The 23,315-nt window shown below is 47.3% G+C and overlaps 1 protein-coding gene across 5 annotated transcripts in view; it reads right to left on the bottom strand.

Moving 5' to 3' along the window:
* The window catches only part of ZDHHC11B (zinc finger DHHC-type containing 11B), a 43,783-nt gene that overhangs the window by 3,629 nt on the left and 16,839 nt on the right, over nucleotides 1-23,315 (bottom strand). Inside the window, exons 8-13 of one of the 5 annotated variants that reach the window (XM_035710304.2) lie at nucleotides 23,064-23,154; nucleotides 18,835-18,860; nucleotides 16,206-16,293; nucleotides 8,431-8,465; nucleotides 6,710-6,803; nucleotides 958-1,033 (exon numbers count right to left, since the gene is read on the bottom strand). In XM_035710304.2, the coding sequence (XP_035566197.1) occupies nucleotides 1,016-1,033; nucleotides 6,710-6,803; nucleotides 8,431-8,465; nucleotides 16,206-16,293; nucleotides 18,835-18,860; nucleotides 23,064-23,154 (352 nt within the window). In that variant the 3' untranslated portion in view covers nucleotides 958-1,015. Of the gene's footprint in view, nucleotides 1-957; nucleotides 1,034-6,709; nucleotides 6,804-8,430; nucleotides 8,466-14,550; nucleotides 14,768-16,205; nucleotides 16,294-18,834; nucleotides 18,877-23,063; nucleotides 23,155-23,315 lie in introns of those variants that run through there. The other 4 variants (XM_049105820.1, XM_049105821.1, XM_049105822.1 and 1 more) reach the window with 4 other exon arrangements.

Here is a 23,315-nt window from a genome sequence, read left to right as displayed (position 1 = left end):
GCTTGGTCTTCTGGCTCCCTCCTGGAAAGCTGGGAAGATGTAGCCCCCCAGGGGAAGCGGTGCCCATGGCGGAGTTCTCTTTGGGTCTCTCTGCCTCTGCCCCTGGCCTGAGGATCCCCAGCTCCTCACCAGTCTAGAGCGCCTGCACCCCATGAGTGGCAAGCACACAGCTCCCAGCTGTCAGTCTACCTGGGAGCCAAGCTGCCATGTGAGTGGACCTGAGGCAGGCTCTCTGTCACTTACGCCACTGGTTTGTATTTTATGATCCTTAAAACCTAACTTGAGTCCTCTCCAGAATCATAGAGAAAAAAAACTCACCCTTTCAGCCTCTACCTCCTTTTCCAGGAGCTACTGATTCCATGCCACAGGCATGGTAAGAGGCCAACATACTCAAGCACCGTGTACTCTGAGGGGAGGCGTTACCGTGGTAAACATCTTCGATGAGGTAGCACTGTTCAGAAGCACCCCGCAAGGATCACGTGGGCAGACAGCGCCATCACTGGGCACTTTGGCAGACAGCACCTGGGTGGCCGGGTCTGAGCTTCTACAGAGCCCCTCAGCCCTTCTGTTCTAGTGCTCATCAAACTGTCTGTGGCCCTTGCTCTGTGTGCACACTAGTGAGTTGGCCACTAGTTGGCCACCACTGCTCTCTGGGGTCCACAGCTCAGACTGGTGGTCACACAGAGGACGCCCAGGGCCAGCTCCCAGCTGATGCCTCTGCTAGGTGTTGGCCCCACCTCTTGTATCTGCAGAGCAGGAGGCGGGTGAGCATGGGATGTCAGGCACCCATGTTCTATATGAACTCAAGCTTGTCCTCTGTGTCACTGAGAACACAAGTGTCCCACCCGGGATCATCCATTGGTTATCTCTCCTTTTTTTTTTTTCCATAGAAAATATTTAACTCTTTAGAGAGTCAAACTTGGGTTGATCTGAACACCCAAAACATGGGTATCTTACCTTAGGCTGAATCTACAAATTTGGCACTGTCTCCTCTCATGGGCTGCCTTATTTCTCCTTATTCTTCCTTTGAAACCTGCAGAGAGAGAAATAACAGGGGATATGGATGCATCTGTTATGCTGCCAGAGGCAGCAAATGAACCTGGCTGTGCCCCTGATGAGCTCTGGGACCCAGGCAATAACCTTGCCACCTGAGTTCAGAGCACTCACTTCCATGTGTGGCTGCTGACACAGTTGTACTGAGGGGAATGCTGGCTTCTCATGATGGAGACAAGTGGTGCTCCGCCTAATGAGCAGGAGGGTCTCAGCCCATTTGGTACTGAGGAAGGGGCAACAAGGACACAGCACAGGCCATCTCTTACCTGGTGCCTTCCCTGCACAACTCTGCTTACTGGTGGTGAGTCTTGGCTCCCCAGGAGCCCCGGTGTCTTCACACCAGCTCCTGAAAGCAGGCAGCTTATTCTCTGACCTTGTGTTCCCAGGCCCTGCCATCAGGTGACCTATCATCCCATTCACATGGGTGGGCAGCTAGGAGGGGAGGGCATGGTTCTTACCAAAGGGCCAAGGATGGTGCTCATTCTAACTTTCAGGGCTGCACGCAGCAGAAACCAGACACTGCACTGTGCACAGTTTGCCCCTGGAAGTTCTGAAAGACCTACAAGTACAAGTGTCTCTGGGAGACTTCTAAGTTTGTAGAGTGCAGCAGTCCCCCTCCCTGAGCCGGCACCTGAGAATTACAGTCAAGATACAAACTGATGCTGAATGAGTAAAGATCTAACTTTATAGGAAATGAAAGGGAAGCCCTTGCTGATGATGAACGGCCATTCCCTGAAGAAGAAGTGAATGGGAAGACTGTAGAAAGCCGAGATTTGAGGGATGTGCTGTTGGGATGGGCAGTCCTTCAGGGGCTCCATCATGGAGTCACGGGCACCAAGGTGGGAGCAGGGCTCTGACAGGTAATAGGGGTGCCACAGCAGCCAGGTGGGTGACTGCTGCCATCAAACTTCTCAGCCCATGGATAGTAGTAGGGCATCCACCACAGATGGCCACAGAGGGGACAGCAATGCTGGTTGAGGCAGGATGTGAGAGAAAAACCCACAGGAGGTGCTCAGGAAGTGAAGGTGATCACAGTATTACTGAAAATACAGGGAAGCACACTATTTGTTTAGAATGAAGGTGAAAACACCACAGAGCTTGGCAGTGTAACCATGGAGGGCAATGGGGAGAGATCTGGGGAAGGTAGTGACTCCTGTTTCAGAGTGTGTCTCAGCAGCCTTCACTGGAGGACAAAGTGGTGGAGCAGGAAGCACGAGAGGTCAGTCCTCCACAGAAATAACCACTATGTGGAAGCGCACCATCAGGGTCAGCTCTGGAACTGGACAAGCACAGTGACAATGTGCAGCACCAGGGAAGGGGCACACCTTGTCCCTCCTGAGTGAGCAGTGTGTGAGCCAGCAGCCATCCATCCTCAGTCCTCCGGGGGCTGCAGGAGAACAACCCTTTCTCCTGGAGCAGCCAACGCCTGGGCAGACAGCAGGAGCTCCATACTCCAGAACCTATGCATTGTGCCTTTTGGTTGGTCTGGTCGTGCCCTTGGGGGCCGGCACAGGTGCTCTCTTGTCCTGGCCAAATTGGCAACAATAGCTCCCTTCAGGGGCATTGACTGGATCATTTATTCCCGCTATTTGCAGCCTGACATTTAAGGAAATCACTGGCTGACCACACAGATAATGAGAGAAACTTCACAACAAGAAATACACACTTCACAGAAGTAGTTTGGAAGAGTCACAAATTGATTATTCAAAAACCTAAATGATCCCTGAGCAAGGGGAGAATCTGATGTCCAGACCTAACACATTGTAATACTCAGAATATCCAGTTTTCAACAAGAAAATCATAAAACAGACAAAGAAATAGGAAAATATGATCTACTCAATGGAGAAAAATAATTTGACAGAATTTCCCGGAAGACACCCAAACATTTGAATTAGTAGTCAAGGACATTAAATCAGCTGTCTTAAATGTGCTCAGTGAGCCAAGGCGAAGAACTAAAGGAATTCAGGAAAATACTGAAAGAACAAAAAAGAATATCAAGAAAGTGTTAGAAATTACAATAAGGAACCAAACAGAAATTGTGCCACTGAAAAGTGTGAAATTCACTAGTGGAGTCCACCATCTGTGAGCAGGAGAAGAAAGGATCAGTGAGCTTGAAGACAACTGAAATTATCCAGTCTGGGGACCAGGGAGAAAATGGAATGAAGGAAAATGAACAGAAGAGAGAAAAAAGTATCTGAAGAAACGCTGGCTGCACACTTCCCAAATATGATGGAAGGTATGGATCTGCATGTCCAAGGTGCTCAATTGATGCCAAGCAGATAAACACAGAAGGGTTCAGAGTGAGGCACGGCACTGCCAGATTTTCAGAACCCAGACAGGATTCTGAAAGCAGAAAGACAGAAATGGTTTATCCCGTACCAGGAGCCTCAGTAAGACCAACAGCTTATTCTCCCCAGAAACCATGGAAGCCAGAGGGTACATGTCTTGTAAGGTAAGGAAAATAAAATCTGCCAAACTAAGAATTCTAAATCCAACAAAACTGTCTTTTGAGGATAAAGAAAAAATCAAGACATTTTTAGATAAATAAAAGTTAAGAGAATTCATGAACAACAGACCTTTCCTATAAGAAATGCTAAAGGGAGCGTTTTGGGCTAAAATGGAGGCTTTACACAATGGAAGAAGTAAAGAACTGATAAAGATAACCACACATGCTAATATATAATAAGCCAGGATTATTGCACTTTGGTTTGTAGCTCCTCTTCTCCATGTGATTTAAAAGACAAATTCATAAAATGATAATTATAAATCTTTCCTAATAGGTACACAATGTGTAAAGATATAATCTTTGATGTTAATAATATAAAAGAGGAGGGCTGGAGATGTAGAGGATCAGAGTGTTTGTCTAGTACAAACACTAGTTAAGTTGGTATTATTCGACTCTTAAAAGTTTAAGATGTTGGGGCAGCCCGGGAGGCTCAGTGGTTTAGTGCCACCTTCGGCCCAGGGTGTGACCCTGGAGACCCGGGACCGAGTCCCATGTCGGGCTCCCTGCATGGAGCCTGCTTCTCCCTCTGCCCGTGTCTCTGCTTCTCTCTCTGTGTGTGTCTCTCATGAATGAATAAATAAAATCTTTTTTAAAAGTTTAAGATGTTAATTGTAATCCCTAAGGTAACTAGTGAGAAGATAACTAAAAAATATAAGGAGGAAGGAAGAGGAGAACAAAAATGACACAGTCAGGGCACCTGGATGGCTCAGTGGTTGAGCATCTGCCTTTGGCTCAGGGCATGATCCTGGGGTCCTGGAATTGAGTTCCACATCAAGCTCCCTGTGAGGAGCCTGCTTCTCCCTCTGCCTGTGTCTCTGCTTCTCTCTCTATGTCTCTCATGAATAAATAAATAAAATCTTTTTTAAAAAATGGCACAGTCTGCAAATTCAACTAAATACCAAAAAAGGCTGTAGTGGAAGCATTGTGGAATAAAAAAATATATGGGACATACAGCAAACAAATCAGTGGGGAACAGACAGTCTATTTAATGTTTGGTGAATGCAGCTTGAACAACAGAAACCCACATGGAAGAGATGAAGCTGGGTCCCTACCTCACACCAAACACACCAGTGAACCATAAAGGTGAGAACTCAACTCTCAAAATCGAATGTTGAAAATTTGTAGATGACTTTCTTTTAGATGCTGGAGTTAAAGATTAATCAAGACCAAAGAGCATGATCTTTTTTTTTTTTTTCAAGAAGCATTATCATAAAATATGTACAAATGTGAGTATATTGAAAGGATGGTTCTGGGTCATCATATGTCAGTGAAGCTAAGCAGGAGTCCAAGTGCTCTGTGACACTCTATCTGTAATTCACCCAACTAACGAGGGGTCTGTATCAAGAATATATAAAGAATTCAAATAAATCTGTAAGAAAAGCAGAAAGAGCATGACAGGAAAATGGGCCAAGGACCAGAGCAAGCACTTCCTGTAGGAGGACACGTACTTGGCCAGTGCACATGCGGTGCCATCAGTCTTAAGGGAAAGGCTGGGAGGACAGGAAGCCACCGCCTGCACCCCTCAGGTGCCTCAGGTGCTGGGCGGGGGGGGGGGGGGGCGGATATGGACCAATGGGGTTTCACAAACACTTCTGTGGGGGTGCAGACCACACACACCCTTTAGAAAGAGGCCCCTACAGGGGCATCTATCCTGTGCACACACAGCTGTGGGAGCAGTGGTCACAGAGGGCAGGCACGCGCACTCACAATTGTCTCGACATCTATTAAGTGAAAAGGTGATTCTCCCAAAGTCCAGACATACGCACTGTCCCTTCCATGAGATAAACAGTAAGCAGTGACTGCATGTATTTTTCAGGAATATATTTAACCTGAAACACAAGTACAAAGAGTGTGGCCAGGGCCACAGACCAGGGGCCACATCAGGACCCTGCCTGTTCCTGGGCGGTGGGTACTTTGTCTGGCACCCAAAAAGAACATAAAATACTGACTAAGTTGAGAAATTAGATCATGCAGAGGTCAATGATGAGTTTGTGTCCCAGACAAGAGTTATGATTATTGCACACCAGGGTCTAAGACAATGTGGGGGATGGGGGCCACCGGGCAGCAGTGCTCACAACCTCTCACGGAGTCCTCATGTATCACACCCTGAGAGTGACAGCCACGCCTTCACCACCTCATGGAGACCCCAAGACTCAGGCAGCAAGTGGTTCACAAACCTGCTCTGGGCTGTGGAACCAGTAACGTCTCCAGGGCATAATGAACCCAAGTCCACCTGTACCACACGGGACCTGTTCCTTTCTAACCACTTGGCTGAGAGCTACAGACACTGGGGTCACCCATAGAGGGGCGCGCCTGGTGTGCAGCAAGGGTCAGACATGGGTTCTGGACCAAGCCTGAGGCGGACAGAAGGCCTCACGCCGGGGTGTGGACCTGGTGCCCGTGCAGGGGACAGGATGTCCAGGTTGGGGTGTGGACATGGTGCACGTGCAGGGGACAGGATGTCCAGGCCAGGGTGTCCTGAGCCTCTTGCAGCTACAGAAATGACTCAGGCCCCACGGGCTGGGAGCGGTGGGCAGTCCCGTGAGTACAGCCCCACTCTGCCAGGATCTTTGGGCACCTGCTAGTGTGACCAGCACTGTGCTGCACCTGCCTGACCCCTGCCTGGCTACATGGGCCACCCACATCCCGTCCCGGGGCCACCCATCCTTTATCTGAGGCTTCCCAACTCCAGCCCGTGTGTGGCTCACACGCTCGCTCACATGCCCAGTGTTGACCATCCGTCACAAACCCCATCTGCTTCTACAGTTACTCTCCAGCACCGACTATGACATACCAGAAGTTGGAAGGATGGCACAGAGAGCACCCCAGAATGTCACAGAGCGTCATGCCCTCCATCCTCTACCACATGGCGACACTGGCATGTGGCACCAGAGCAAGCATCGGGGCTTGGCCCAGCGACACCTGTCTGGGGACTCCATCTGCTTCTATCTGGCGCACATGGGCCCCATGTCAGGAGCACAATGTGCCCCTTGCTGCCCCTTGAGCAGCGTCCCTGGCACCTGGGAATCAGGGAGCACCGGTGCAACGAGCATCCAGAACACGGTGCCGAACTCTGCTCTGGGGGGCCCCCGTCCTGCGGTGGGCTCTCATCCCTGCGTCTGAGCTCAGTCATCGGCAGCCCCAGCTCACCTTGGGCAACAAGGAGTTCTCCGGGCTGGTGCTGGAGGCAGAGCTCAGGTTTGTCGACCCCGACAGCGACAGGAGCACCTTCTGCCTAGGTCTGCTAGGTGGGTGGAGAAGGAGAAACATGTGAGTGAGGAGGCCCCACTCTGGGTGAGCGCAGGGCGGGGACCCTGCAGGCGCACAGGTCATGGGGGTCTCCCTGCTGGGGTCCCCTCGTCTGCAGCCTCAGGGACAGGCAGCGGCTGGGGGCCGTCTGAGTGCTGGGGTCCTGCAGAACAGGCAGGAGGGCCTCTGGCAAGGACTCGCTTCCTCTGCCAGCAGGATGGTCAAGCAGACAGAAGTAGCTGCGAGTGTGGGCTACGTCCCCCTCACATGCTCATTCCGTCAGCTGAGTTCTATCGGTAGCGAGCTGAACACCCCTGACAGACAAACACGCCAGAAAGTCTGTGTGACGGGTTCCCGCCGACACACGCTGGTGACGCCTGTCCTCCGCGGCTCGGGCTGGCTGTGCTCCCCGCCAGCCTGGCTGCTGCGACAGCAGGTGAGGCCCAAGGAACGGGGGTCGGGGGTGTCTAAAGCGCCAAGTGGTCACTCGACCCAAACTGCTAGGTTACCATAGAAATGCTTCTGGCAACAAAAAAGGACTAATAGGGTTTTCGCTGCCCCATGACCCAGGCTGCTGGGGTGGAAAGAAGGAAGTCCACACGGATCAGGGTGATGCCACGCCCTGGCCGGTCAGACGACCTCAGGGACCCCACGATGTGTGGATGTCTGTCTCAGGTGAGAGAACAGCTTCCCTCACGTCCCCTCCGATATCCCGTCCGCATTCCCGTCCACGTCCCCAGCATGGCTACCTGACTCCACTGTCAGCACATGACCTTCGTGGTCACAGCAGGCCCAGCCAGGAGCCCAGGCCAGGGCGTGGAGGCCAGGGGTGCGGGGAGGGGAGGACAGCACGGGGCGGTGGGGGGGGTGTGGCAGGGACGTTACCTGAGGGCCAGAGAGGGGCCTGTGTGTCTGGTGGGTGACATTCGAGTAAATGACTCGCCCTTTGTATTTTTATTTTAAATTGCATTAAACGGCACTGAATGAAGGCTACCATGTCCACGCACGGCTAAGGACACTATTTTCACAGGACCACCCTCTTAAGGACAAAGGGAGCTGGCACTCACTGCGTGCTGCACGCAGCACTCCAGGAGAGGACGGCCTGTGGTGGCCGCAGAGCTTCGTTGTGGGGACAGAAGTTGGGAGGCTCCACAGATCTTACAGTCTGTCAGCAGCCACTGTCCGCCCCCGCAGCCCAGGGTGGAAAGGCTGCGTGCTCCTTGGGGGCGGGGGGGGGGGGGCGGCCACAACTTCAGCCCCGAGACAAGGAAGGAGCAAAAGGACAAGCCCTGACTCGGCCCAACGCCGCTATACTCACGACCTGCACCTGTACGGGCCGCAGGACCAGAATAAAGGGGCGCCACCCGGACCTGCGCATGGACACACGGCCCTTGGGAAGGACGTAGAGCAGCAGTACTGTGACTGTCCGAGGAGAGCCAGTGTGATGAGCCGCTTGAGCAGCATCCACGTCTGTGGGGTCGGGGGAAGCAATTCTGTCTTCTAATCCATCCCCGCGGCGTTGGGAGGTCTCCCACCCAAGACTGTCTCCCTCAGGAATGGTGGGTAGGGTGGGACTCGGCTATTTCCAGGCAGGAAACCCCTCAGGACACTCACACACTTACCCGAGTACCAACACAGTCGGGTTACCATCCGCTTCCTGTGAGGGTGTAAACGAGAATTCATAGCATGAGAAACAAAGGCGTGCTTGACATGAGCTTCTTCTTACACAAAATCTGTCCATTATTAGCTCGTTTTGAGCAAGGGTGCCTGGGCCCTGGGTCCAGGGAAGGGGTCCCTGCGGGAGAGTGCCTCCCTCCCAGTGCCCCGACCCCTGGGCACCCTGAGGGCACCTGCTTGGGCGGTGGGGCCTGTACGGAGGGAGCACACTGAGTGAGGCCACCAGGCAGCCAACCTCTGTGACAGGTTTATGCGCAGGCAGAGAGGACGCAGGTGCACAGAGGAGAGAGGCCTCAGAAGAACCCAACCTTGACACCTGGACCTCAGACTCCCAACCTACAGATGGTGAGATCCTCTGTTCCTCACTGAAGCCGCAGTCTGTGCCAGGGGTGGCAGCTGCAGGAGCTGGTGCATCATGCCACCTCTGGGGAGCACCCAGGGTGGGACGCCACTCCTGTGAGGCCTGCTCATTTCCACAGAGGTACTGCCTGCTGTGTGCCAGCATGGCATCACCTCCATTCCCACTTCCACCCTACCACAATGGACACAACTCTGCTGACCAGCTCCAACCAGCTCTGACCAGCTCCGACTAGCATTGACAAGCTCCGACCAGCTCTGACCAGCTCTGATCAACTCTGACAGCACATTCTTGGTGCTGCTCCATTCTAGGTGGGTTGTTGTGGCCCCTTCCTGTGGCTGTAACTTGCTTTCCCGTCATCTTGAATGATGCTGAGCATCATGTAAGTTTGTTGAAATCTAACCCTAAATTTTGATGAAGTCCAATGTATCATTTTTTCTTCTTTAAATTTTATTTTTTATTTTATTTTTTTTAATTTTTATTTATTTATTTATGATAGTCACAGAGAGAGAGAGAGAGAGAGAGAGAGAGAGGGAGGCAGAGACACAGGCAGAGGGAGAAGCAGGCTCCATGCACCGGGAGCCCGACGTGGGATTCGATCCCGGGTCTCCAGGATCGCGCCCTGGGCCAAAGACAGGCGCTAAACCGCTGCGCCACCCAGGGATCCCTCTTCTTTAAATTTTAAATAATTTAAAATTATTTCATATATTTTTACTCTAAGAATCACGTGAATATACTTAATACTCTAGAAAATAGAGAAAACTAAAACTTACCCAGAGTTCCATATTCCTAATATATTTCTCAGCATTTCCCATTAATCTTTATTTCCCCATTTATAGGATTTGTTTTTATTTTATACAATTGCAAATTTTCCATAAATGTAATTTTATACTGTTTTCCCCTACTTATTATATCATAAGCATTTCAAAAATGTTATTATAGGGGCACCTGGGTGGCTCAGATCATGATCCCAGGGTCCTGGGATGTATCCTCACATCAGGCTCCCAGCTGACTGGGGGAGCCTGCTTCTCCCTCTCCCTCTGCTGCTTGTGCTCGCTCTCTCTCAATAAATAAAATCTTTTTAAAAAGATATGATATAGTTTTCATAGTCAGAATCTCCAATGGCTCCGTCATCTTTCAGAATTGGATATTCAGCCTATTTTGCTTAATAACTCACCTGATTTGGGATTTTTAGATTGTTTCACATTTTTCATTATTGCAAATGATGTTATAGTGAGCATCTCTGCATAAAGTTTTGCCCACATTTATAACTGACTCCTTCAGGTAATAATATTAAACAACTGAGCGCTTCCTAAGTACTAGCTACTGTACTAAGTACATGGATTATCTTCACTTAATCTTTACAAAACACTTATAGGAAGATAATTTTATTGTCCTCCTTTAGATGAGGAAACCAGCAAAGACGAATGAGGTTCCCACCCAGGGTTACAGGCAGAGCTAGACTGAATCCAGGAATCCTGCAGTCTGTTTTCATTCTCAGGGGCACATGGGTCAGAATTTCATCAACAGACTGACTTAAAAACTAACCCTATGATCGTGCACCTCATGGTAACTGTGCACCAGATTGAGCATCTCACACACACACTAGCAACCACTTGAGATGATGAGGTGTTGACCAGACCTTCCACAATAATCCCTGGTGCTGTATTTAGTACTTTTCCTATCATAGCAAAGAAACCTTTGCCTAACACAAGATCACAATTTATAATTTCTTCTAAAAGAGTTAAGGCTTTACGTCTTAAATTCAAGTGTATGATCAGTTTTGAGTTATTTATATAGTTGAAGTATGGTATTAAGTTGCTTATATTTCAAAGTGGATATCCAATTGTTCCAATTCCACCTGTCAAAATTTTCATTTCTCCCCAATGGACTGACTTGGAACCTTTGTTGAAAATCAATTGACCACAAATGTAAAGGTTTATTTCTAAAATTTTTACTCTACTACATTGACTTATATGTCTATCCTTATCCTAGTACCACACTGTCCTGAGTCCTGTAGCTTTTTAGTAAATTTTGAAGTCAGGTTGTATAATTCTTCCAGTTTTGTTCTCTTTTCAAAATTGTTCTGGCTACCCCAGATCCCCTGAATTTCCATACACATTTTATGATCAGCTTGTTGATTTCCTTAGAAAGAAAGAGCCTCCTGGGAATTTAATAGGGATTGCACTAAATCTACAGATTAGTTTGGGGGGAAAAATGCTATCTTAACAATATTAAGTGTTCCAGGCATTCAAATTGGCAAAGAAGAAGTCAAACTCTCCCTCTCCGCCGATGACATGATACTCTACATAGAAAACCCAAAAGTCTCCACCCCAAGATTGCTAGAACTCATACAGCAATTTGGTAGCGTGGCAGGATACAAAATCAATGCCCAGAAATCAGTGGCATTTCTATACACTAACAATGAGACTGAAGAAAGAGAAATTGAGGAGTCAATCCCATTTACAATTGCACCCAAAAGCATAAGATACCTAGGAATAAACCTAACCAAAGAGGTAAAGGATCTATACCCTAAAAACTATAGAACACTTCTGAAAGAAATTGAGGAAGACACAAAGAGATGGAAAAATATTCCATGCTCATGGATTGGCAGAATTAATATTGTGAAAATGTCAATGTTACCCAGGGCAAAATACACGTTTAATGCAATCCCTATCAAAATACCATGGACTTTCTTCAGAGAGTTAGAACAAATTATTTTAAGATTTGTGTGGAATCAGAAAAGACCCCGAATAGCCAGGGGAATTTTAAAAAAGAAAACCATATCTGGGGGCATCACAATGCCAGATTTCAGGTTGTACTACAAAGCTGTGGTCATCAAGACAGTGTGGTACTGGCACAAAAACAGATGCATAGATCAATGGAACAGAATAGAGAACCCAGAAGTGGACCCTGAACTTTATGGTCAACTAATATTCGATAAAGGAGGAAAGACTATCCATTGGAAGAAAGACAGTCTCTTCAATAAATGGTGCTGGGAAAATTGGACATCCACATGCAGAAGAATGAAACTAGACCACTCTCTTTCACCAGACACAAAGATAAACTCAAAATGGATGAAAGATCTAAATGTGAGACAAGATTCCATCAAAATCCTAGAGAAGAATACAGGCAACACCCTTTTTGAACTCAGCCACAGTAACTTCTTGCAAGATACATCCACGAAGGCAAAAGAAACAAAAGCAAAAATGAACTATTGGGACTTCATCAAGATAAGAAGCTTTTGCACAGCAAAGGATACAGTCAACAAAACTAAAAGACAACCTACAGAATGGGAGAAGATATTTGCAAATGACATATCAGATAAAGGGCTAGTTTCCAAGATCTATAAAGAACTTATTAAACTCAACACCAAAGAAACAAACAATCCAATCATGAAATGGGCAAAAGACATGAACAGAAATCTCACAGAGGAAGACATAGACATGGCCAACATGCACATGAGAAAATGCTCTGCATCACTTGCCATCAGGGAAATACAAATCAAAACCACAATGAGATACCACCTCACACCAGTGAGAATGGGGAACATTAACAAGGCAGGAAACCACAAATGTTGGAGAGGATGCGGAGAAAAGGGAACCCTCTTACACTGTTGGTGGGAATGTGAACTGGTGCAGCCACTCTGGAAAACTGTGTGGAGGTTCCTCAAAGAGTTAAAAATAGACCTGCCCTATGACCCAGCAATTGCACTGTTGGGGATTTACCCCAAAGATACAGATGCAATTAAATGCAGGGACACCTGCACCCCGATGTTTATAGCAGCAATGGCCACAATAGCCAAACTGTGGAAGGAGCCTCGGTGTCCATCGAAAGATGAATGGATAAAGAAGATGTGGTTTATGTATACAATGGAATATTACTCAGCTATTAGAAATGACAAATACCCACCATTTGCTTCAACGTGGATGGAACTGGAGGGTATTATGCTGAGTGAAGTAAGTCCATCGGAGAAGGACAAACATTATATGTTCTCATTCATTTGGGGAATATAAATAATAGTGAAAGGGAATATAAGGGAAGGGAGAAGAAATGTGTGGGAAATATCAGAAAGGGAGACAGAACGTAAAGACTGCTAACTCTGGGAAACAAACTAGGGGTGGTAGGGGAGGAGGGCGGGGGGTGGGAGTGAATGGGTGATGGGCACTGGGGGTTATTCTGTATGTTGGTAAATTGAACACCAATAAAAAATAAATTTAAAAAAATCCTTTCTGATAAGAAATAAGCAATAAAATAATTAATTTAAAAAAAAAACAATATTAAGTGTTCCAATCCATGAACACTGTATATCTTTCCATTTATTTTAAATGTCTTCAATTTCTCTCAGCAATGATTTATAACTTTCAGTATTTAGATTTTACTCCAGTCTTGTTAAATTTATTATTTTAAAAAATATTGTTAATGGAATACTTAATATTATTTCCAGTTTAATTTTTGCCAAATATAGAAACACGATTGAACTTGCTATTTTTTTTTAAAGACTTTATTCTTGAGAGACACAGGGAGGGAGAGAGAGAGAGAGACAGACAGACATAGGCAAGGGAGAAGTAGGCTTCTTGCAGGGAACCTGATGTAGGACTCGATCCCAGGACTCTGGGATCACGCCCTGAGCCAAAGGCAGATGCCCAACCGCTGAGCCACCTGGATGTCCCTAAACTTGCTATTTTTTAATAAGAAAGTCAAAGGAGACTTTTTTCTTTTTTTGAGAGAGACAGAGACAGAGAAAGGATGGAGGGGGGCAGCCCGGGTGGATCAGCAGTTTAGTGCCACCTTCGGCCCAGGGCATGATCCTGGAGACCCAGGATTGAGTCCCACGTCGGGCTCCTTGCATGGAGCCTGCTTCTTCCTCTGCTTGTATCTCTGCCTCTCTCTCTCTCTCTCTGTGTGTGTGTGTGTGTGTGTGTGTGTGTCATGAATAAATAAAAAGGGAAAGGGAAAAAGGGAAAAAGGGAAAAAGGGAAAGGGAAAGGGAAAGAGAGGGTGGAGGGAGAGAGAATCTTAAGCAGGCCGCACACCCAGTAAGGAGCCTGACAACCAATCTGACAGGCTGAGCCAATCTGGCTCAATCTGACAACCCTGAGGTCATGACCTGAGCCAAAACTGAGTTAGATGCTTAACTAACTGAGCCACCCAGGTGCCCCAAAAGAGATTTTTAAAAACAACTGTTTCCATTCCAGATAATGGCAAATTACATAAAACATTTCTAGGTCAACTAAGGCAACTAAGGAAACTCTGACTTTGACCAGAGCTGAAGTGATTTCCTGGGATGGCTGGTGGGAACTCTAACTGATTTCATTGAAGATAAATGTTCCAGAGCCTACTTTAGTTCTAGCTATTTTATTACTAGTTTTTTTTGTTTTGTTTTTGTTTTTGCTTTAGAACTATGTTGTCTGCAATCAACACGGTTCCACTTTCTATTCTTTATTCCTTTTTCTTGTTTTATTTCACTGGCTGGGACTCTAGTACAATGTTAAATAAAAGCACTGAGTGTGGACATCCTTGCTTTGTGCCCAGTTGTAAGAGGGACAGTATTCAATCTTTCACTAGGAAGTTAGTTCTAGTTCGTTGTCAAAATGAAGATCTTTTCAATTCTTTCCTAATTTGTTGAGAACATTTTTTTTTATCATGAATGACAGTTTCTCATTGGCATCTCCTTTTTCTGAATTGACATCATTATATTATTATTGTCCTTTATTGTTAATATTTAATATGAGGTCAATTGGTCTTCACACAGCCATGGTATTTAATCCTGTGTGTTGCTGGATTTGGTTTGCTACCACTTAGTCAATTGTTTCTGTATTTTCTTGAAGTATCTTGCTTCATGGTATTTTCTTGTGATGACACTGTCTGGCTTCGGTATCAGGTTGAAACTGGCCTCACAGAACAGGTTTTCCCTCTGTTTACTGAGAGAACATGTGTACAGCTGTAGTTTTTTTTTTTTTTTTAATTCAGTAGAATTCAACAGTGTAGCCACCAGGGCTAGGGATTTTCTATTTTTTATTGAGTTGGGTTTGCTAATTTGTGTAAATTGACTGGTAAGGTAACTACCTTTCTTAAGTAAGAATGCATTTTTCAACTTTGAAAGTTTTAAGTCAAATATAGAAAAGTTCAAGAGACCCAAACCCATGCTATTACTTCTGCTGCATTAGAAAACCATATATGCTTATTTGGTATTTACGGTTTTGAAAGCAGAAGAGAATGTGTCCTGGTCGTGAAGTAGGGAGGGTTTGAGCCTTTGAGGTCTCAAAGCTCTGCCCACACTTCAGAGGTGAGCTCAGCCTTATTTAATCTTAGCCATCAAAGTGGGAATGACGATCTGTCTCAGATAATCCATAGAGGGATTAAACATGATGATGGATGACAAGTGTCCAGCAGAGTGGCAATGAATGGTCACGGCTGATTTGGATTCTTGAGACAGGATGGGAATGAAGGGTCCTGAGACTGCTCTACCACACGTTCTAGAGATGAGCTTCAGCCACATGCTGGAGAAGGCTTGAGTACATTCACCTGGACACACACTACAACCAGGTGGGACACCCGGTCAACACCTGCATGATCATCATGTCTTTGTTTCTCTAGATCCATCCTTCCTGTCATTCAGAAGAAGCTGTATGGCAGCCACCACCCAAGAGGAGACGACAGGGGTCGGGTACCAGTGGATGCTGTAACCACCACCACTTGTACCTGGGATTGAGTGCCACCCTGGTTTCCATGTATGTAAGGTCTATATGTGTCACACAGCAGTGGACTGGCAGGGGGAGTCATGCCATATTGTGTTGGCCATGGTTTAAGCTGTGACTCGGCCTGTCACAACCAGTCCCCACTGAAGACCAGCCACCAGCATCCCCAACATGGAACTCTGAGCTCAGGCTGTGTAATGGCACAGTGGACTGGGTGCGTCCTTCTTCCCCACTGACCTGGGGGATGAATAGGGGAGCCCTTCCACTGAGACAGGAGGTGGGCTGCTGAGACCCTGGGGGACATGCCAGAGAATCCTGCCAGGAACCCGCTGGAGTGCTGGCTGCGGATGCCCACACACGTCATCCAAGCACACCTGTGATGTATCTGTTCCCGTGACAACACCCATTCTTCTATCTTCTCTGCTCATCCACCCACCTCGCTGCTTACAATGTCTGTGTCGTTCATCTTATTTCCCTTGCGTTCCCCTCCCACCGTTGTCCCTGTTTGAGCCGAATCCCTAGGAACACTATAAATGCTTTAAACCAGCCAAACAAGTAATTCCAAATACTGCCCTACCCTGGGTTCCTGGGGGGAGGCTTAGACCCTAGGTCGGCTCTCACCTTTGTATTTGAGGCTTATGCACAGCTGCCTCTCACCTACCTTTAGCCACGAGTTCTCTGAGACTGTGGTGGTGGAGCAGGCCTGACGTGAGTGCAGGTCTGGCAGCAGGAGCTCCTTAGGCTTCACTCTGACAGGATGGGGCAGGAGGAAGGGGAGACACATGTCAGCAAGGCAGGGAATGCAGACGGCTACTAAAGCCACAGGCCATAGCAGCATTGTGGCTCCTTCCTGCAATTTCCCTTTCTTCTTCAGCCCCTCTATCCCTTGCGCAGGGGGAGATGCCAGAGAAGGGGCGGGGGGAAGGGGGGTTGAGGAGCACCTGAGGGGAGGGGCTGCAGAAGCAGCAGGGGTGGGTGGTGCTGTGTGCCCCCTGGGGTCAGGAGGGGGTTGAGGGGAAGGAAGAACGAGATCTGTAGGAACTACCACAAGTCGTGGTATGGGTCAGAGACAGAGCTCGTGGGTCACTCAAGTAAATGCAACTGTGGACGTGGGCCGAGCAGTGTCCACCCATGAGCTCATACTGTTGTCAGTGGGGGACTTTCAGATGCAGTCGGACAGCGTCACCCCAGGGCCGAGGCCAGCCCTCAGTCCAGGGACTGGGATCCTTACAAGACGCTAGAGCACAGAGATGCAGTGGGAGCCTCCGCTGAGGCTGGAGGGGTGTGGCCACAGGCCATGGGCCCCGGGGCCCCCCAGCGGCTGCACAAGACAAGGTCCTTGCTGTCGCCCTTTCAGCCTCCAGACTGTGACAGAACCTGTCTCTGCCATGTGAGCCACCCAGTGAGGGACTCTGCTGCCTGGACCTCCACCACCACGACAGGATGATGCACAGTTACCCAGAGGGTCTGCTATGTCATTGGCTTCTTTCCACACAGACCAGGGGGAGAATGATGCAGTCAGCCCGCCGTCGCTGACCCACAGGCTGAAGGTGACAGCATGAGAACACACAACTTCTATCAGTATCTCAGCTGAGCCTACAGGTGCATTCTCCCGAAATGAACGCACCCCTGGCCACACACTGGGCACTGTCCCATGGGGCAGAGAGGCCCATTTCACTGGCTGGAGACTGTGAGAGGGTGATGGCGTCGGGAGCCCCTCTGCGGTGCAACTACGGAGGATGGGCACCTGGCGAGGGGCGGCGGCGTGGAGCTCTGGCTTCACACGTGTGGTCCCTTCCCCTGTCACGTTCCACCCTGTCTGGTAGTTTCTGTAGAGCCGTCGTGGAGCGTGCTCTGCCAGGCATGCAGTCGAGGTGGTCCAATGGCTGGCCCAGATGGTGATTACGGCCAGCCCACAATCCCATCCTCTGACTGCACAGGCACCTCCGCCTTTTACACACACACTGCTGTGAGCGTCAAGAGGTTGAGACAAACCCTGGTCTCCAGACACGAGTCTGGCCTGCTAGACGGGAGTGACCTGGAGGCTGTGGGCACGTCCAGCCCTAGTCACCCAACGAACACTTCCCATCATGGAAAACGGCTGCCCCTGACTTGTGGTCGCCACATCCACGGGACTCGGGGGCTGACCTAGGTCCTCACATATTAAACACTAACCCGAGACCGTGTTGCAAATGACAAGATCCTGATGAGAAACAGGGTACACCCTCCAGATGAAGTCTGAATGCAGGCCACTTTCTTTAACAGAACAAGCTTCACAACACATGGGGTTTTAAAAGCAGGCTCCTGAAGAGCTGTAAATGGGCTTGTCACTGTAGACAAGAGGACGTTAAGTGCGTGATGCACGGAAATGATGTGCGGGACACTTGAAAGCCGGCAGCCAGAGTGCCAGCGAGGACACGGGCAGGCGGAGGAAGGAAGGATTTCCATCCACACATGGGCAGTGTTTCTAAGCTCCAAAGTTTCTATATGAATACTCACTGGTGCGCCATCCTGAGACAAAATTTAAGATGGAAATTTATGATCTGGTTCCTTAATTTTTCAATCATTCTTGCTAGAAAGGGATAAAATAGGGAATGTGCAGGGACATGAAGAGGAAGTCACCATCTACACTCCAAGAAGAGAGGCCATGATGGCTCCATGACTTTGCCAACACCCTGATTTCAGGCTCCAGCCTGCAGAACAGTGGGACCACCATGTCTGTAGCCAGCTGCCTCCTCGGTGGCCCTCTGTGATGGCGGCCAGAGCAAAGGGAGATGCTGGCCGTCCTGTGAGCACCTGTCTTGCCTCGCGATGCCTTTTCACAGCTGCAGTTTCAATGTGGAGACACTCACCCTGGATGGTGAACTTCACCACTGGCCACTTTCTGCCTCCCTGACCTTGCAGGGGACACAGTGGTGCACGCCTCGTGTGCATGCATGCAGTGCCCCAGGGACGGGTTGTCCCCGTCTACACTGCACACTGACTCAAGGCAAGGAGGACTGGTGCTCGAAAATAACCAGGTCTTATCAGAGGTCATGAGGAGGAGGTTCGACTCAACTTCCCACCCCCTGTTCTCTGACTTAGACGATCAATGAGTGTGGATTTTTGCACATTCGTTCAGATATTAGCTGCAGTGAGGGAGGGGGTTTTCCCAAGTAAGGCAAGTGAAAAAGATGTGTGAGCGCTGTGTTACTATTGAGTGAAATAATGTTACACACTATTTAATAATATAAGTAATGTGAGTCAGGAAGAGCAAGCAGATCAAACAGGCTGGCAAGTGGGCAACCTACCTCTCTGCGGATGAACTCAGGTTCTCCTCCATGTCCCGCATCAGTGAAAATGAAAAAGAAGAAAGAGTTGGTACTCAGGTTATTCTTTCGGAAAATCAAGTCCATTATTCGTGTCAAGTGAGCGTGTCTCAGAGATGGAGCCGTGGCAGGAAGGCATCCTGGGTGGGACAGCCGCCTCCTCCCACTCCTGCTCCCCTCGTGCCCAACCCTCTCTGGCAGGAGCGGGGAGTGAGCGTGGCAGCAAATGAGGAGAGTACAGTGAAGTTGTCAGGAAACTGCCAAACTGCTTTCCCAAGTGGCATCACTTTAAATTCCGTTACTTCTGGCCCGCAGCCCAGGTGCCCACTGCTGCGAAGGGCTCCCTGACTGCGCTTAATTCGCATTTCCCCATTGGTGAATGAGGCTGAACACCTTTTCAGGTGTTTCTCTGCCACCCCGATTATCCTGTTTGATAAAGTTTATTAAAATCTCTTCCCTATTTTTTAAACATTGGGCTATGTTTTACCTTATGAAGTTGTTAGAGTTGTTTATAAATTCTGAATATAAGTACATGGCTTGCAAATATTTATTCCAGCCTGTGACTTATATTTTCTATGTTTGTGATGGTGACTTTTGAAGAGCAAATGCTTTATCTTTTATGGAGTCCAATTTTTCTTTTTTTTCCCTTTAATAGTGCTTTGGTGTCATATTAAAGAAAACTTTGCCTAACTCAAGGTCACAAAGATCTTGTTCTGTTTTCTTTCTAAAGTGTTATAGTTTAGCTCTTAAATTCACCTATGATTGATTTTGAGTTATATTTGTGTATGATGTGAGGTAGGGTATTAAGTCCCCCTCCCCCTTTTTTGCTATGGTTATCCAATTGTTTCAGCACCATTTGTTAAAAATACTCCCATTTCTCCCCCATTGATTTGCTCTGGCACCTCTGTGAAACATCCACTGCTCAGGCTTTATTTCTGAAGTTTCTACTCTACCCCGCTGATCTGTATGTCTATCCCCATGCTAGTCCCACACGGTCCTGATTACTGTAGCTTGGTCATAAATTTTTAAGGCAGATTGTGTAAGCCCTCCAAGTTGCTTCTTCTTTTTCTAAATTATTTTGGCCACTCTAGCCATTCTAGGTGCTCTGAATTTCTATATATATTTTAGGATTGGCTTGCTATTTCCTTAAAAAAAAAAAATCTTGCTGGAAATCCAGTAAGGATCATGTAAGTCTGCAGATTAATTTAGGGGAAATTTTCTATCATGACAATATTTTGTGCTGCAGTCCATGAGTATTCTAAATCTCTCCATTTATTTAGATTGTGTTCAATTTCTTTCACCAGTAGTTTGCAGCTTTAAGTATACATATTTGGCACTTGTTTTATTATTTTATTATTTTCAATGCTATTGCAAATGGAATAGTTTTCTTAATATCATTTTCAGGTTCCTCATTGCTAGCATAAAGAAATATAATTGAGGTTTTTATATTGATTTTGTATCCCACCACCTTATTGAGCTACCTTATTATTTCTATAGATTATTTTTTTGCAGATTTGTTATAAGCATGTTTCCTGCAAATAAATACAGTTTGAACATTCCTATTTTTGTTTGCTTTTTTATTAAATCTTGCACACAAAAAAATACAGTTTGATTTTCAAATCTATGTCTTTATATTTCTTGCTGTGTTGCACTGGCCAGAACTATAGTAAACTGTCAAATAGAAGTTTGAAGTGGGCATTCTTAGCTCTGTCCCAGTCTCAAGGGGGAAGTATTCAGTATGAATTAAGTGTGAGTTAGGAGCACCTGGGTTGCTCAGTGGTTGAGCATCTGCCTTTGGCTCAGGGCGTGATCCTGGGGTCCTGGGATCAAGTCCCACATCAGACTCCCGGCAGGGAGCCTACTTCTCCCCCTGCCTGTGTCTCTGCCTCTCTCTGTGTGTCTCTCACGAATAAATACATAAAATCTTTAAAAAAAATAAGTGTGAATTAGTTACAAGTTTCATCAGGTGCTCTTTTATCAGATTAAGGGTGCTCCCCATCCCCTGGGTTGTGGAATTGTTTTTGTCATATATGGATGTGTTCTCATGTCAAATGCTTTTTCTGATTAACCAGTTTCTGGTTTAATGTTGTTTTATTAAGATGATTATTACATTATTTTCGAGTGTTACCTTGCATTCCTAAAATAAACCTCACTTAGTCACTATGTATAATCCTGCTTCTCTGTAACTACATTTGGTGTGCTAATATTTTGTTAATGGTATTTGCATCTATATTTATGTATAGCATCAGCTCATGCTATTCCTCTTTGGGATGACATTGTCTGGTGTTGGTGTCGCACACTGACTCCACAGAGTGAGCTAGGATGTGCTCCTTCCTTCTTTTTCTGAAAGGATGTGCATAACTGCTTGTATTTTCTTCTTAAAATATCAGATGGAATTTATCAACAAAACCATTGGGCCCTGGGATCTTTGTGGGAAATTTAAGTTAGTGATTATCTTTGTTTGTTATGTGTCTATTTGAATTTTCTATTTCTTTTTTTTAAGATTTTATTTATTTATTTATTTATTTATTTATTTATTTATTTATTTATTAAAAGATTTTATTTACTTATGAGAGACATAGAAAGAGAGAGAGAGAGAAGCAGAGACATAGGCAAAGAGAGAAGCAGGCTCCATGCAAGGAGCCCGATGTGAGACTTGATCCCGGATCCCAGGATCACACCCTGAGCCAAAGGCAGCTGCTCAACCATTGAGCCACCCAGGCATCCCTCTCTTTTTGACTCGGTTTTGGTCATTCATGTCAGCTAAGTTGAATGGTAACTCCCTTTCTTAAAAAAGCATGTTTCAACCTTGAGACGTTTTAAGTATAGAAAAATTGAAGAGATCCAAGCCTATGATGTTACCGTTTTTGCATTAAGAAGTCATTGTGCATATCTGGTATTCTATATTCTTCAATACTGACAAGAATTTGTCCTGCCAGGGGTGGGATAGGACAAGGGATCAGCTTTCAGAGGCTTAAATATTATGTGCATTTAGGAGGTAAGCTTGGCCTTATTCTTCCTGTTGGACACCAAGTGGAAAAAACATAGCTGCGTCTGGGAGAAAGTGTAGCAGGATTTAACATCATGATCAAGGAAAAGTGTCTGTCACAGTGGCAGCCACATGGTCGGGGCTGGCAGCAGGTGTCAAATGGGACTATCCCAGGCAAACAGGAACACGGGGTCACCTGGGTTCAGGGCAGCAAAGAAACACCTGCTCGCGCCTTGGAATGAGGGTCATCTTTAGTGACGGAGCCCGGGGAGTAGGTATGGGCGGGAGGCATGACAGTCTCCACGAAAATGTCTCCAAACATCTAGTAGGTGTGTCAGGAAGGAAAATGACTTTGCTAACAGTATCACTGTTACAAGTGGGTGGGGGTGGGGGGGTGGCCTCTTCCTCCTGGTAAGTTAGTACTAGGAGCTCTCCCTCTGCTGTCCTGCAGGGGCTCTGCTGGGATGAAACTCCTCCCACAGAAAACCTAAGGTCCCCTGTGACCTTCAACGTCAGAAAAGTCACAAACCCTGCTTTAAAATACGGCACCGGAAACTCCCAGACGCTGCAAAAATGAGTGGGTCCAGAAGGAAGCAGCCCTATTGGCCTGTGAAGGACACACACAGACACACACACACACACACAGACACTTCTTACTCCACACCTGTTTCCTAAGACTTAGTTCCTAGCATTTTTAAACAAGAATTGCCATCATGCAGAAAAGTTGTAAGGATTGTACAATAACACCCAAATAGCGACATCTGGGTTCTATCGTTGTTAAAAGTTCACTGTACATATTTTTTTTACCAGATGATCATCCAGTCATCACTTTATTTTCTGGTGCCCCTCAAAACCTGCTGAGTGCACACATCTGTCTCTTTCACCAAAGCACACATATCGTTTCCGTTGTAGTAAACCCATGTTTGTGCTGCATCCCCCCTCCCCCTCCCTCCCTCTTGCACACACACACACACACACACACACACACACAATACAAGCCCCACAGCTAAGGATATTTTCTATCCCTCACTGTTTCTTCTAGTCCCTTCCCCACCTTTGTTCCCATATAAGTAGCATCCCTGGGGACCAGGTTAATGTCTCAGACCCGTCACTCAAGGAATTCCAAGCACCACCTTCTGTCCTCACTCCTGGGGGAGCCGGAGACCCTTCATGCGGCTCTCCTCCTAGATCGCACACACGTGCCCTGTGGCTCTGTGCTCACCTTCAGCAGCAAGGAGTTCTCTGAGTACATGGTAGTGGTGGAGCACAGACTTGGATACTTCGGCGGTGGCTGCGGCTCCTTGTGCTTCTCTCTGTAGGGACGGGGCAGAAGGAAGGAGAGACTCCCATCAGCAAAGAAGGGGCCTGCTTTGGTCAGTGAGCTCGGAGCGTGCCACTGAGGGCTGCGAAGCGCCACATGCTCGCCTTTATGGCGATGCCCTCGTCTGTGGACTCTCAGAGCCAGCAGCTCTCC

This window comes from Canis lupus, chromosome 34 (genome assembly GCF_003254725.2).
Source record: "Canis lupus dingo isolate Sandy chromosome 34, ASM325472v2, whole genome shotgun sequence".
In the NCBI taxonomy this organism is placed as follows: Eukaryota; Metazoa; Chordata; class Mammalia; order Carnivora; family Canidae; genus Canis; species Canis lupus.
This window is presented reverse-complemented; position numbering and strand designations above follow the sequence as displayed.